The sequence below is a fragment of the Tenrec ecaudatus genome, chromosome 9 (genome assembly GCF_050624435.1).
Source record: "Tenrec ecaudatus isolate mTenEca1 chromosome 9, mTenEca1.hap1, whole genome shotgun sequence".
In the NCBI taxonomy this organism is placed as follows: domain Eukaryota; kingdom Metazoa; phylum Chordata; class Mammalia; order Afrosoricida; family Tenrecidae; genus Tenrec; species Tenrec ecaudatus.
The window spans coordinates 110,988,317-111,004,147 of NC_134538.1; the positions used below are offsets into that span (position 1 = coordinate 110,988,317).

Here is a 15,831-nt window from a genome sequence, read left to right on the forward strand (position 1 = left end):
TTTTATCCCTGAAACCATTTTACTGGAAGTTAATACAGATATCATATTTCATAGTTTAATCACATCAAGCAGTAAAGCATGACTTATTTTCATCTTCATAATCAACCACACTGCACCTAGGGCCTGTCTAAGGATGAGGAAAGGTCAAAAAGTGTTGCAAGAAATCCAGGTCATGCATACACAGGTTATTCCATGCGAAATCGGTTTAACCATGTCTCTGGGATCAGTGGACATCTGCAGACAACTTCTCTCCGTAAGACCTAAATCTCCTTAGGGTTCTTTCAAAAAGAAGATCCAATCAAAACAATGACTTCCAAAATCATCTGCTAACCCAGAAAACCAAACCCAGTGGCAGCAGGTTGATTTCTGGGCCTGTAAATACTTACAAGAGGACATAACCTCCGCTGTCTCCCAAGGAACAGCTGGTGAGATTGAACCCTCAATGGTGTGGTTAGTAGCCCAATGCTTACCAGACAGTGACACCAAGGCTCCTTAGGGGATCTGCTGGGCCAATCAAATTTAACAACAATAGAACAGCTCAGAACGTTGTGGCTATTATTCTGGGAGGATTAAAAAAAATCTTGATAATTTTTTCTCAAATTATCTGAGGAGAATTACGGGAGCTTACTATGAAGAAGTCTTGTGAAAACAGACAATTCCATTGATAAGCAAAAGACCAGGAATTTTGCATTGAGCAATTCTTTTTCATCACAATATATCTGCTCATTCTTTGAAGGTAGCAAGGCTGGCTACAAGAAGTCCATTGGGAAACATTGCCCTATCCACTCTATAGACCCGATCTTGCCTTTCAGTATTCACTTTGGCACCCAGACTCAATGAGCATTGCAAAGGAACACAGTTTAAGTCCCTGAAGGATACCAAAGCTACTGTTTTGAAGTAGTATAAATCAAAGAGGCTAGAGTTCTTTAAGAAAAGGTCAAGAAGATTGAAAAATGGTCTACAGAAGTACATAGACCTAGTGAGTGGCCATCTAAGGTACAAGTATTGTCCTCTCCCTGTCCACAGCAAAGCAGACAGAAGAAAATCAAAGACTCATGAAAACAATTAGTCCAAAGAACCAATGGATCATGTGGACATTAGCCTCCGCAACTCGTAGACTAAAAGAACCAGATGGTACCACTGCCAACTGTTTTAAAATTAATCACATTAGGAGGTTCGGGATAGAGTAAGAGCAAAATAGACCACAGAGCTCGAAATCATAAAAGAGATCAGGCTTACTAGTCAGATAGAGTCCAGCAGACCCTCTGAGGTAATGGCAGCGAAACAGCATGCAGGTCTGAAAATGAACTCATCACATGACTCAATTTTCAGACCAACACAGACAAGTCTGTAAGGGGAACAATAACTCTGGGGAGGCACACACTCCTCAGAGCAATCAACCAGTTGAGATCTAGAAGGCAACCTTTACCCAAGGAGAAAGTTTAGAAGGGTTGAGAAGAAGCAGCACTGGAAATATGAGACATAGGGAGGAAGTAGGATTAGGATAAGTGATATTACATTATGAGGACTAGAATCAATGAAATGCAACAAATTAATATGGACTGTTAGTGGTAAATTGATCTGCTCTGTAAACCCTCACCCAGCTCACAATCTAAAAATATGTTTAGTGTATAGACCTAGATGGAAGATATGTCGAGAAACAACAGGTTCATATTTTGACACTTTGGCTTAATGAATGTCTATGATGCTGTAGCCTTTCCTCATAAATGAGATGCTTCTAGAGCTAACTTATAATTTCAACTAAACTCATACCAGATCTTTTACCCACTGTATTTCTGTTTCTCCAACAAATCTACAACAGAAAGTAAGCACGAGAAAAAACAAACCTGGACTTGTTTATTCAACCAGAATTTGGATGTTCCTTGCTTGACCTTGCTGCTGCTTCTCCAGCACCCCTCTCTCCCCACCATCTCCATCCTCCAGGAAGAACCCCAACTACTGGCATATGTCCTGCCTGAGGTCCCAGTTTTCCTTCCCATCCCATTGAGAAATAGGAACAGCAGAGCCGGTTATGAGGATCCCAGAGTACGAGAAACGATTTCATTGCTGTTGGAGTAAGATGATAACAGCGAATCTTTAAAAGATTATACAAATTTAGGAGATGGATCATGTAAGGTCTAAGGACTGGTCAGCAGAATTCCTTAAAAAATGTCCATCCTCTTTGATGAAATGTTTCACAGGCTAACCAACCAATTATAGTCTATCTGGAGTATCTGTTGGGGGGGTGGGGGGGCAGTGTTAGGAGGTTTGTTCAGCTAGGGCAGCTATAATAAAAAATTTTAAGCATAAACATCAAGGGGTACTGGAATGAAATTTTCTTTAATGCTGTTTCATTTCTTTGGGAAGTTTAATTATCCACTTCTTGAAAAAGAAACGAGTGATTTACAGGAAAAGATTTGGCCTGAATTGCTCAGAATTACTTAGATAATATAGCCCAATGTTTTTATTAAGGCTTTTCCTTTTTATAAAGGAATGTTTTCCCAAAAAATGTATTATCAGTCACTGACCTCAAATGGTCTAACATAGCCTCAGGCTTAGTTGAGTCAGGCAAGGCCAAGCCATATGTCTGGTTTTATTAATATATCTGTCCTAAAGCGTGAAATCCCTCAACTGTGTGACCCTGCAAAGGAGCAGCATCGCTTCCCATGCTTTTCTTCAAGGTTCTGACAAACCAAGAACTGGCTGTGCTTTTCCTTATTAACCTTTCCATGTTCTCTATCTGCCTCCTGGAGAAGTTACATACCGCAAGTTTGTACTCCCCTTGTTTAACGTATAGATAAGCTTGTTACTGAACATGTATAAAGACTATTACATAATGACATTTTCCCTTCCATTCTAATCTCAAAACATGTATTATTCAATCCGTGCTGAGACTAGACTCCGGCAACTATAAATATACTTACTCAATTTGCCTCTGGTTAAAAAAAGACTCTACCATGTAGCACAGCCTAGAACTGCTTCATAAGAAAAATCATATGCAAGAAGCATTTTCAATTTTCACCTTCCTGCTCACAACCAACAGAACCACAACACAAATCAAACTGAAGCTGAGAAGCATCCAATATAATTTTTTAAATTATCATTGTGGCTGTCAACAGTATAAAGAAAACCAGCTAATCACAAACTATGCTTTATGTAAATCTCAAGTGAGAAGTATTTTCCCAAACCAAGCATCCTCCACTTATATGATTACTTTATTCTTTATTAAGATTGTAATTTCAAATTTTTCTGACAATAAGAACAAAAATGCTCAGCAGAAAGAAAGTGTGCTCCTCTCTTACATTCTAAGCTCCATGCTCTGATAACGATGGCCATGTGTTTCTTCTTCAGAAACAAAACATTTCTGGGCTCAGATTTTTTTCTAACAGGAGTGACACTATTTGGGCAAAATGGAGAAATCTTTTTTTCCTCCAGTACTGACAGTCAGGAAGTCAAACCTGTCAAGAACCAGAAAACATTGGAGCTACCAAACTTAGAAACGGGGAAGAGTCACTAAACTAGGTAACCAGGAACCTGCGCTCTCAATCAGGTCTAGAAATAGATATCTCAACCGTTTACTTTTTGATGCTCCTCCACTGGTCATTTCTTATCTCGTGGCAAATTCAAATCTCTGGTTTTGTACCAGTATGAATTCTCAGCCTGGAATTCTATGCTCGGGCGATGGCAGTGAAGGAAAGAACATCCCTGCACTCAGGGAGCTCACACTCCAGTGGGAGGAAAAGGGCAACAAACAAAGTAGCTGGGACTATCTAACTTTGCCAAGCAGCTGATAGCTTGGTGTGACCTGTAAAATGGCAACATCATATAAGCCAACCCACATATTAAATAGTAATGAATATTGTATTTTTTAATAAAGCAGAGGAGGGGAACAGGTGGATGAGGGAGTGGAGACAGAGGTTACAATGGGAAAATGGGCAACCAGTATCCACAATGAATTTGTGAAAATTTTCCTACTATTTCATTAGTTATTTTATGAGGGTATTTTTAATGTAAGATGGCATGAAAGCTACTGAAAACTAAAACCAGTCATTGAAACATATAAAATGTAAGGTATTTATGTAAAGCAGGAATAAAAGATACAATTTTCATGATGACCTATGCAATTGGATTTAAAAACATGGTGATATGAAAAATTGAATTAAGTATATCCTAGGACATTAACTTTAAAAAGAAGAAATAAAGTACATTTTGATGAGCTTAGTATAAATATACTCTACATTACATTTTTAAAATATTTATTCTCAATCACTGAAGACAAAATGGGTGCATAAGCAAATGTGGTAAAGAAAGTTGATGGTGCCAGGCTATCAAAAGATATAGCACCTGGGGTCTTAAAAGCTTGACGATAGACAAGCAGCCATCTAGCTGAGAAGCAACAAAGCCCACATGGAAGAAGCACACCAGCCTGTGTGATCATGAGGTGTTGATGGGATTAGATATCTGGCATCAAAGACCAAAATAAAAAACCAAAAAAAATCTTATCAATGTTAATGACGGGGAGGGCAGAATGGAAACCCAAAGCCCATCAATTGGACACCCCCTGTCAGAAGGGCCACAAGGAAGAGGCAAGCCAGTCAGGGTGTAATATAGCACTGACGAAACACATAACCTTCCTCTGGTTCTTTAACGCTTCCTCCCCCCACCCCCAACCTGCCACAACAGGACCCCAATTCTATCTTACAAATCTGGCTAGACCAGAACATGTATACTGGTACAGATAAGAGCTCACAACACAGGAAGTCCAGAACAGATTAACACTCCCGGGCCAATAAGCAAAGCAACAATACTAGGAGGTAAGGGGTAACCAATCACAATAATCAACAGATGCCCCCCGCTCCCAGGGGGGCGGACAACAGAAAAGTGGATGAAAGGAGACATTGGTTGGTATAAGACATGAAAGAATGAATAATTTATAAATTTTCAAGGGGACATGGGAGAGGGAAGGTAGCAGAGAGAGGGAAATTAAAATATGAGGAGCTGATACCAAAGGCTCAAATAGAAAGAAAATGTTTTTAAAAAGATGATGACAACATACATAAAGATGTGACTGACACAATGGATGTATGTATGGATTTATTCTCAAAGTGCAAACAACTTTCGTTGTTGAAATAGCGTAATAGCTTCTTTCCATCTGACATAAGATTTGCCAACTATTTAAATTGTTTTCTTAACTACAAAAAATGTATATTGTTGGGGTGAGATATAAGAATTACTTATAAAATACTTATAAAACAACTTAGTGATTTAAAAGATAAATTGTACTAACATATGATTTAACCATTAATATAACCATATGACAACTTTGTAAATCAGTTCCACAAAAATTAGGATACTATTAATTTTAGCTAGTGAAATGATTGGCTGAACATGGAATCCATCTAAAAGGGGGTTTACTGGCTCAAAAATCTGAGCACTTATGTGTACCCCTTTCCTAATTATCCATGTTGGAATGCTGGGAAGTTGAGCACTACACAAGACAACTTTCAGATTTCTCTAATAAGGTAGCCATTCACTGCATAGAGCTCTAAAACACTCAGTATGTGGCTAATGCAATTAAAAACTAGAATACTGTTACTTTGATGAACCATCTATCATTAAGCACGCACGGCCACATGCAGTTAGCAGCTGCTATATTGGACAGCACAGCTCCAGTCCTGCCTGCTATGCCGCTGTTCCATTAGCGCAGTCTTCCTTGTCGTTGACTGCCTAACGGAGAAGACTTGGGCTCCAGTTCTGATTCTCAGTCCACCTGTCTGCCCTTAGGGACGCAAAATTTCTTTCTGAATCATTCTATAGCTGCCTCCAAGAAAGCTAAGGGCTGACTCTGCCCTTAGTGTTGTAAGTCTTTTTGTGTCAGTGAGAGGCACTGGGAACACACTCTCTCTCTCTCCCTCTGTCCCTGTGCCTTCCTGCTTATTAGGAGTCTGCCTGCCTCCAGGGTCAGCCCATGTGGGCCACTCAACCCTACAGGCTGTCATGCCCTCCCACATTTGCACCAACTTTGGATGCACTTGACTCCACACCCACTGGGCTGGGATTCTGCCTCAAGTTTCAGCTTTCTGTGTCATCACCCTGCAGTGGCATGAGTCTTAAGAGGACCCTAGCTTGCACTGGACTTATGAACATGAGTTGGACTGGGCTAGTGATTTAAAAGAAAAAATGTATTAATAAATGATTTAACCATTAATATAACCATATGGCAACTTTGTAAATCAGCTCCACAAAAATTAGGATACTGCTACATTTAGCTAGTGAAATAATTGGCTGACCATGGAATCAATCTAAAAGGGGATTTACAGGTTCAAAAATCTGAGGACTTATGTGTACCCCTTTCCTAACTAGGCTAGTGCCTTCTTGATATAAGATTATTTCTTGATATTAAGCTCTTTCTTATACATGTATGAGTATCACTAGATTAGTTTCTCTAGATACCCAGCCTAACACAGAAGTTTCTTTCAAAAACATGAATAGACAATTAAATGCCCTGTGATTAAAGCCACACTTACCTAAAAGCAAGAAAGTAGATTCAGTGATTAACAAAAGGCTCTTGCAAACCTAATGTTCTGTGATTTCAAACCTAAAGTCCTAAGTATACAACTGATCGTTCTCAAAAGTACACTGTACCTACAGAATCACCCTAGCATCCTAATCCTGACAGGAATCTGCTCCCTGTCAACACAATGAGTATCAGGCAATGTTTCAATGTTTGGAATCACACAGTCTCTGAATGATTAAGTAGTAAACATTAAACGTAACATTTTTCTTTCTTTGATTATTAATAAAGATGCTTTAAGACCCAAAGCATGATTCCCAATATTTACTGACATTCTAAGGAGATAGGCTCTATATATTCTCATGCAAAACAATGGAGTAACTCTTACTCTCCACCTTCCATTCATAAATGTGTACAACTATCCTACTTCAAATGCATACACAGTTCCTGTATCTTCTAGTCTTCATAACTTGTAGTTGACAGAATAGTTCTAAATTTAGTACTAAATAGATGATATTAGTAGTTGTAATATAACATAGTAACAAAACAAATCTTTACAGAAGCAATTAATACCTGCAAAAGTACGTGAAGCATAAAGGAAAAAATAAAAGAAAAACTTACTGATTTAATACGACATCGAGAATGAATGATGTTCCAAAGGCATCAACCTGGAAGGTTGCTTGGTCAACATGAGTCAACTGTAATGTCAAAAAGATAAAAGATATTTACTGTGCAGCCACAGAAGTCAGATGGCAAGTATTTCTTATGACCATTCTAAAAGGTTTACAAAATCATAAATGAGAAAATGAATTCAGCATGGATAATAAATGAAAACATAGAAAGATAAAATTTATACCAACTTAGAAGTTAAACATTAACCTATCAGAAATAAACTGCTATCCAATCAAGAAAGACAAGTGTCCCAATCTTTCTGGCTTATCACAAGTTGTTACACATGTCATTTCTGAGAAGACTGCAAGTCATTCATCTCTCTACATTACATAAATTTCCCCTTTAAATTTTACTATGCCATCCCAGAAACTCAAAATCAAAAAATATAGTGTTCTCAGTAACAGTAATACTAGCATATTGAATAAAAAGTGCGTATTAAGTGATAAGAAAGGAGGAAGAAATTCTGTGTATTCCATTTTAATTCCTAGATATTAACAGTGGTTCTATCTAAGCAATTGGACTAGAAATTATTTGAGCAATTTTGTTTACAGGTTTCTGTAGAAATTACACGTAATTTCTAAAATAAATATGCGTAATTCTTAAAAGGGGGAGGAAAAAACAGCAAACGCTATGTTAGAGAAGACAACAATCTATGGAACAACTGTATTTATATAGCACACAAGACAGATGGCGCTCCCTGGAAACCAGTGCACCGCAGGAAAGAACATCCAGGATTCTGTGAGACATAAAGAACACCTCGATCATCCCTAAGCTATGGTACTAGGTGAAAAGTGAGAATAGGTCTTTAATTGTTTAACAGTAATAAAGCTTTTTGAAACCTTTGTAATAAATAAGGACAAGAGAATGCTGAACCTTAGTTGCTAGCACATTCTAATCCTCATTAAACTCCAAAAATGAAGAGCTAGCTGAATATCTGTAAGCCTCATTAAATAGGCAGCTATAATGCTTTACAACTACTAATACCGTCGGTTTAGTACTATATTTAGAACTATTACATCGACTACTTACACGTTATAAAGAATAGCAAATACAGTAAGTGCACATAGTTTGAAGTAGGATAGTTGTAATTGATTTAAGAATGGAAGATGGAAAGTTAGAGTTGTTCCATAGGTCTCTTCAATTAACACCCATACTACCAAACTCTGGCTTCTTTTTTATTCTATGATAGGTCTTGGAGACACAGCTTGTCTCCATTTTTGCATCTGCCACAGTTTATATTTCCTTGCTCTTTCTAAAACTGTCTCCATACCAAAATCCAAAACCTGTAAAATCCAGATTTTCAACTGTACCAATTCTAAAACTTCTCTATCAGGATTTCAAGATCCCCCACAATCAGCTCCTAAACGCCAGGTAGGATGCCACACAACCCCTCACGAACTCATCCACATGTCATCCACATGCACAATGATCTCTTCCGCTTCTCAATTCAGCAGGCTATGCTCAGCGTGACTTCTTTTAATTTGGGGTCATCACCTGAAAAAATTCAAGCCTTAGTGCATTATTGAAGGATTCTATGAGCAAAATGTTGAACAATTCATGAAGCATAAAAAGAAGATAAAAGAACTACACAAAGTCACTGTACTGAAAACACCGTCCATGGTCAATTGCTTCAAGAGGTAGCATGTGACAAGAACTAATGACAATGAAGGAAGAAACTCAATCATCACCGAGGGACTACTGAAAGGCAAGGCTGAAGGTACTGACAGGATACCAACTGACATGTTTCTGCAAATGGATACGATGCTGGAAGTACTCACTAGTCCATGGTGAGAAATTGGAAGACAGCCATCTAGCCAACTGACTGGAAGATAGCCAAATCCATGCCCATTCCAAATAAAAGTGATATAACAGAATGCAAACATTTTCAAACAATATCATTAATATCACACACCAGTAAGATTTTTGAAAAGATAATTTTTAATGGCTGTGGTAGTACATCAAAGACGATCTGCTAGAAATCCTAAGCAGATTCAGAAGAGGAAATGGAGTGGAGCATATCATTACTGATGCCAGATGGACCTTGACTGGAAGCAGAGACAACCAGAAAGATTTTTATTGGTTTCTTATTAAGAATGCAATTTGACTGTGGATGCTCACAAACTACAGATAACATATTCTATGGGGAAAATATTGAATAATGCAGGAAGCATAAAAAGAAGATGGAAAGAATACAGAGGCACTGTACTAAAAAGAACTAGTCGACATTCCACCACTTGAGAAGGAAGCATATGAACAAGAACCAATGATGCTGAAGGAAGAAGTGCAAGCTGCACTGAAAGCATTAGCCAAAAACAAGGGTCCAGGAATTTATGGCAGGCCCATTTAAATGTCTCAACAAGTTGACGAAGCACTGGAAACACTTGTCTATGCCAGGAAATTTGGAAGACAGTTACTTGGCCAACAGACTGGAAGAGATCCTTATTTGTACTCATTCCAAAGAGAGGTGACCCAACAGAATGTTTAAACTATAGAACAACATCACTGATATCACATCCAAGTAAAATTTTGCTGAAGAACATCCAACAATGATTTCAACAGTACACTGACAGGGAGCTTCCAGAGGTTCAGACTGGTTTCAGAAGAGAATGTGGGACAAGGCATATCATTATTAATGTGGGACAAGGCATATAATCACAAGGCATATCGTGCTGAAAGCAAAGAATGCCAGAAAGATATTTATGTGGGTTTTATTGACTATGCCAGGTCATTCAACTATGTGGATCATAACAAACTATGGATACCTTTGAGCACAGAAATTCCAAAACACTTTATTGTACACATGTGCAGAACTACATGCATCAAAAGGCATTGTGCAAACAGAACAAGGGAAACCTGCATCGTTTAAAATCAGAAAAGGTGTGTGTCTAGGTTGTATTCTCTCACCATACTCATTCAATCTGTGTGCTGAGCAAATCGTCAAAGAAGTTGCATTCTGTGAATGTGCTATCAAGATTGGAGGCTGGCTTATTAACAATCTGCAACTTGCTGGTGAAGATCAAGGATTTCAGCCTTCAATGTGGATTTCAACTCAACTGGACCAATAGATAACATTGTGATAAATGGAGAAATGCGTAAAGTTTTGAAGGATTTTGTGATGATTGGATCTACAATCAATGCTCATAGAAGAAGCAGTCAAGAGATCAAAAGACAAGTTTCATTAGGTAAATCTGCTGCACCTCACCTCTTTGGAAAGCCAGTAGGCTACTTTCAGGACTAAGGTGCTTTTGGCCCAAATCATAGTATTTCAATTATCTCATATATGTGAAAGATGGACATTGACTAAGGAAGATCAAAAAAGAATGGATGTATTTGAATTATCGTGCTACAGAAGGATATTGAAAGTATATGGACTGCTAAAAGGCCAACAAGATCTGTCTTGGAAGAAATACTGCCAGAGTGCTCCTTTGAGGCTAGGACAGTGAGACTTCAGATTACATATTTTGGACACGTTGTCAAATTGACACACACTGCAACAAAAGCAAAGGAACAATTGTGAGAGTGGCACAGGACTGGGCTGTGTTTCATTCTGTTATGCGGAGGGGAGGAACAAACTAGACAGCAGTCTCTCGCTCTCTGATACCTAGGGGTGCTGTAAGTTGGAACCGACTGAACAGCACCTGTGGTAGTTACACAAGTTCGTGTCAACTTGATAAAAGAATGAATAGCCTATCAATCAGATCATAGCCTCCTGGTGGTCATGACCCTCTTATGAGGATTCTGGGAACTTCCTCTCTTTCTCCCTGGAGGTGGGAGACTCTCTCTGCCTCACCTTCCTGTTGACACGCCACGTGGGGCCATGCTGATGGCAGCCAGAGCCCTGGAGATGCATTCGTTGCCATTGGATCCACAAGACTTTGCACCCACTGACCCGTTATCTTCCTGCATTTGTCATCATTGCATGTGTTGTGAGTCTAAAGACAAATTGATAGGCGAGTATCGGGAATATGGGATAATAACAGGCTTATGGGCTTGATCTGGCCTGGGCGGGAATGCTTTCTCAATATGCAATTGTCTTTGATATAAAGCCCTCTTTTACACACATATGTGAGACCCTGGATTTGTTTTTCTAGTCAACCCACCTGAACACAAGACCTAACAATGACACTCTTCAAATATCTTCAAGACTCAGATCAAGTCCCTCTGATGAAAGTTTTCCTGCCCTCCCTGCCTTCCTTTGGTTCCTCTTCGCCTCCTAAGGGTCTCAGTACGGACCGGCAACAGGTACTTAATTAGTATTTCCTGACTGATTGAATCAGCTATAAATTACCTGCTTATAGTCCTTCCATCAAAACTTGTCCTAAGGCTGTGTCAGCAGATGATGTTGTTTCTTCTGCCTACCCACTCTCTGAGTTGCCTAAAATGCTAACAGTGATGTTTTGAGAATGGCCTAAAGAAAGTTCTGCTTACCAGAATTGATGTCTCAGTTAAAAGTAACCTCTCCCTATTCCATTCCTCTTTGGCACTTATATTACTATTACAGATATTATCTCTGCCTCCCCTGAAGTAGAAGAATTAATATTTTAAACATGAAAAACAAAGCTGGAGGAATGTACATCTTGGTATAATTATAGCTTGGATCAAAGTAATTTTGGGGCACAGTTTTTGCCATTTGCAGTAAATCTCCCTAAATCTTTTTATTTTATTTTCCTGCAGTTCCACCTTGAATCTGATATTTTATTGATCTTAGTCACGTGCCATGAGGAAAATTATATATTTAAATGTGAAATAAAATATACTGACAGAGTAAGTGTTATTTAGAAATTAGTGTTTTCATTTCATTTTTCACCATAGGAAAACCAAACCCAGTGCCCTGGGCTCAATTCCAACTCCCAACCACCACAGAGGGCAGAGTCGGGCTGCTCCCTAAGGTTCTGAGACTGTTCATCTTTACAGGGGCAGACAGCTTCATCTTCTCCCTCTGTGACTAGTAGGTTTGATCCTGTGGTGAGTAGCCCAACCCTCAACCCACTGAGCCACCACAGTGCCCTAATAGGAAAGGCAGAATATTAGTATGACTCGAATGGGAAGCAGGCTTACACTACATACAGATGGATTCACTCAACACACTTTTACTGAGAACCTACCAAGTGAGAGGAGATTTGAGGGGCATGGTGGTGAAGAAGACTGCCTATGTCTCCGCAGATGAACATTAATTTTATTGTTGTTGGCTTTTAAATCATTTTATTGGGGGCTTGTACAACTCTTATCACAATCCATACATATACCCATTGTGTCAAGTACTTTTGTACATTTGTTTCCCTCATCATTCTCAAAACATTTGCTTTCTACTTGAGCCCTTGGTATCAGCTCATTTCCCCCCTCCCTCGCCGCTCCCCCTTCCCTCATGAACGCTTAATAATTTATAAATTATTATTATTTTGTCATATCTGATAACATCCAACATCGCCCTTCACCTACTTCTCTGCTGTCTGTCCCCCAGGGAGGAGGTTATATGTAGAGTCATGTAATCTGTTCCCCCGGTATCACCACTCACCACTGGTCCTGAGGGGTTCATCTTTCTTGGATTCCCTGTGTTTCCAGTTCCTATCTGTACCAGTGTACATCCTCCGGTCCAGCCGGATTTGTAAGGTAGAATTGGGATCATGATAGTGGGGGAGAAGAAGCATTCAAGAACTAGAGGAAAATTATATGTTTCATCATTGCTATTGTACCCTGACTGGTTCGTCTCCTTCTGCAAGGGGATGTCCAATTTCCCACAGATGGGCCCTGGGTCCCCACTCCACACTCCCCCTCATTCACAATGCTATGAATTTTTTTTTTGTCTTTGATGCCTAATACCTGATCCCTTCGACGCCTTGAACAAACATACCATTCTCATATTTAATTTTTAAAAAAGAAATTGTCTGAAGAGGGACAGGATAGGTGGGGGGTTAAGGTCATCCGCAAGACCTCTCTGTGAAGGTGTCATTTGGATAGCTGAATGACAAAAAGGGATTGATTGTATGTAGAGTAACAGGCCACCAAGATGTCTTGATCCCCTTAAATAGCAAAAGAGTCTTTGAAAAATGTGACTAAGTTATGGCCCTTGAGATGGAGAGACTATGTTGGACGATCTAAGTGGGTCCAATGTGATCACATGGGTGCTCATAAGATGCAGTCACAAGGGTCAGAGGTCAGAATGATGTGAAGAATAGGCCACAAGTCAATGAATGCAACAATCCTCCAGGAAGTAAAGAAGGCAAGGACCAGATTCTTCCCTCGAACTTCTGGAAGCATGTCCTTGAGCCCTGCTGGCACAGTGGATTATGTGTTGGATTAGTAATCACAAGAACAGCAGTCCAAAACCACCAACCTGCTCAGCTGAAGCAAGATATGGATTTCTAGGCTTTCAAAGTGACACAGTCTCAGAAACCCACAGGGACAACTCAACCCTTTCCCTTCAGATCCCTATGAATCAGAATCTATTTGATGGCAGGGAATTTGGTTTGAGTGAGATATGTGTCAGACCTTTAACCTTCAAAACAACAAGACAGATAAACATGCATTGCTTTAAAGAAGCAAGTAGTTGGTAATTTCTTATGGCAACAGTAAGAAACAAACACAGCGTTGTTACTGAGCAGTAAGAAAAGCAGCGGGTGTGGACAGCTGATTGCTCAGAGGTCAACGCTGCTTTCCTTTAACACGTGAGTAAAGCCCAGGTGCCACAGCAGCAGGATTCATCCCTGCCACGTCATGAGGGCCAAACTCCAGAGGCGGTCCAGTCAAACCAGACGCATAGTGATGGTGATTAAAACAAGCTGTTCCTCTCAGAAGCCTGCTGCCTTCTCCAAGGGTCCAACGGAAAGATAACCCCAAGAGAAGAAGCGTGTTTCTTACGTTAACTTATCTAGGAGAAATAACGAATTCTGTAGAATTATACTGAATTCTTATTATATTACAACTTTGGCTTATTGTTCAAGATCGGAAAACTATACTTAGACCTTCCCTTCTTAGTTCAAAGGAAAAGTGAAAGTTTGAGGGAAAATGTTTATAGGGATTTTCTTTTGCAGAGGGTGGGGCAAATAGTGTAGATGACAGTGGCTGACATATGTGGCAAAGCCCAACATCTATTCAGTTAGAATGAATATTGAAACTCTAATAGCTCTCGTAGCAATCTGAAAATATGTTTAGAGAAAATACATCCTTTCAAATTACTTTGTAATAATTATCTAAGAAACTATTACATACCTCAGTTATCATGGAATAATGTTGACAGGGTTATTGCCAATTCCCCTTCAGCTTACAAATAAGGAAAATGAGGTCCATGTGGGAAAACATCATTTTCAACGTCACATGAGTTGTGGACAGAGCAGGTGTTTGCTTCCTGGCAGGCTTCCTATCCTACTGCACTCCGTGAGGGCACTCTGCAGCTCAGGGATTCGCGCAAGTATTACTGGGTTTTAATGAGTCATTACTATGGGGGAAGCAATCTCAGTCCTAATATACAAAATATAATGAAAACAGGCCACTGGACATCGCCTTACAGAAGGGTCTCGGGGAGGAGATAAGCCAGTCAGTGTGCGATGTAGCAACGATGAAGAATATAACTTTCCTCTAGTTCCTAAATGCGCCGCTCCCCCATCACGATCCCAATTCTATCTTACAAATCTGGCTAGAACAGAGGATGTACACTGGTACAGATAGGAACTGGAAACACAGGGAATCCAGGGCAAATGATCCCTTCAGGACCAGTGGTGTGAGTGGTGATACTGGGAGGGTGGAGAGAGGGTAGGTTGGAAAGGGGGAACCGATTACAAGAATCTACATGTGACCTCCTCCCTGGGAGACGGACAAGAGAAAAGTGGGTAAAGGAAGACATAGGACAGGGCAAGATATAACAAAATATTAATGTATACATTAGCAAGGGTTCATGAGGGAGGGGGAAGTGGGAAGGGAGGGGAAAAATGAGGACCTGATGCCAGGGGCTTAAATGGAGAGCAAATGTTTTGAGAATGATGAGGTCAATGAATATACAAAACTGCTTTACACAACTGATGCATGTATGGATTGTGATAAGAGTTGTATGAGCCCCTAATAAAATGATTAAAAATATATTAAATACTAATATTTAGATAATGAAAACAGGAAAAACAATCTTTAGCTTTCTAAGCTGTTTTCTTTAGATAAGTTGGTATAGTTAACACATGTGCCACAGAGCACACATTCTAGGGCCATTAAGATGACGTTCTCAGGAATTAAGAATTACACTTTGAAATATACATGGAAATTCATCTTTTAAAGAAAATGTGATATAAATGTAATAAAATGTGTGTGTGTACATGTGTTAAGGATTGCAACAAAAAGTGAGAAATCCATTTATAGAAGTTGTGAAACAAAAGATTGAAGGAGAAAAATGTAAAAATATAAAATAACTGTCCAGATGGTATGAATTCTTAATAAATCAATATAATTACATAAGGACAATTTTAAATTCAAATTTCAAAAATGAATCACAGGGTTTTAGAGCAAAAAAAAACCTGATGAAAGCTGCTCATTATCCACAGGCAATAACAGGTTTAAATGTGCAGTTAATACAATCTCCATGCTTAATGCATTTTACCTCTTGGCGGCTCTCTTCTTTTCCCACCTCCAAGAGCCAGTGACACATGGACTAACTATTGGTC

At 39.3% G+C, this 15,831-nt stretch overlaps 1 protein-coding gene across 13 annotated transcripts in view; it reads right to left on the reverse strand.

Annotated features, from left to right (window-relative positions):
- ADAM22 (ADAM metallopeptidase domain 22) overlaps window positions 1–15,831 on the reverse strand; it is a 269,416-nt gene that overhangs the window by 211,695 nt on the left and 41,890 nt on the right. For all 13 annotated transcript variants that reach the window (XM_075557629.1, XM_075557630.1, XM_075557625.1 and 10 more), the window contains one exon: window positions 7,136–7,212. In XM_075557629.1, the coding sequence (XP_075413744.1) occupies window positions 7,136–7,212 (77 nt within the window). The remainder of the gene's footprint in view (window positions 1–7,135; window positions 7,213–15,831) is intronic.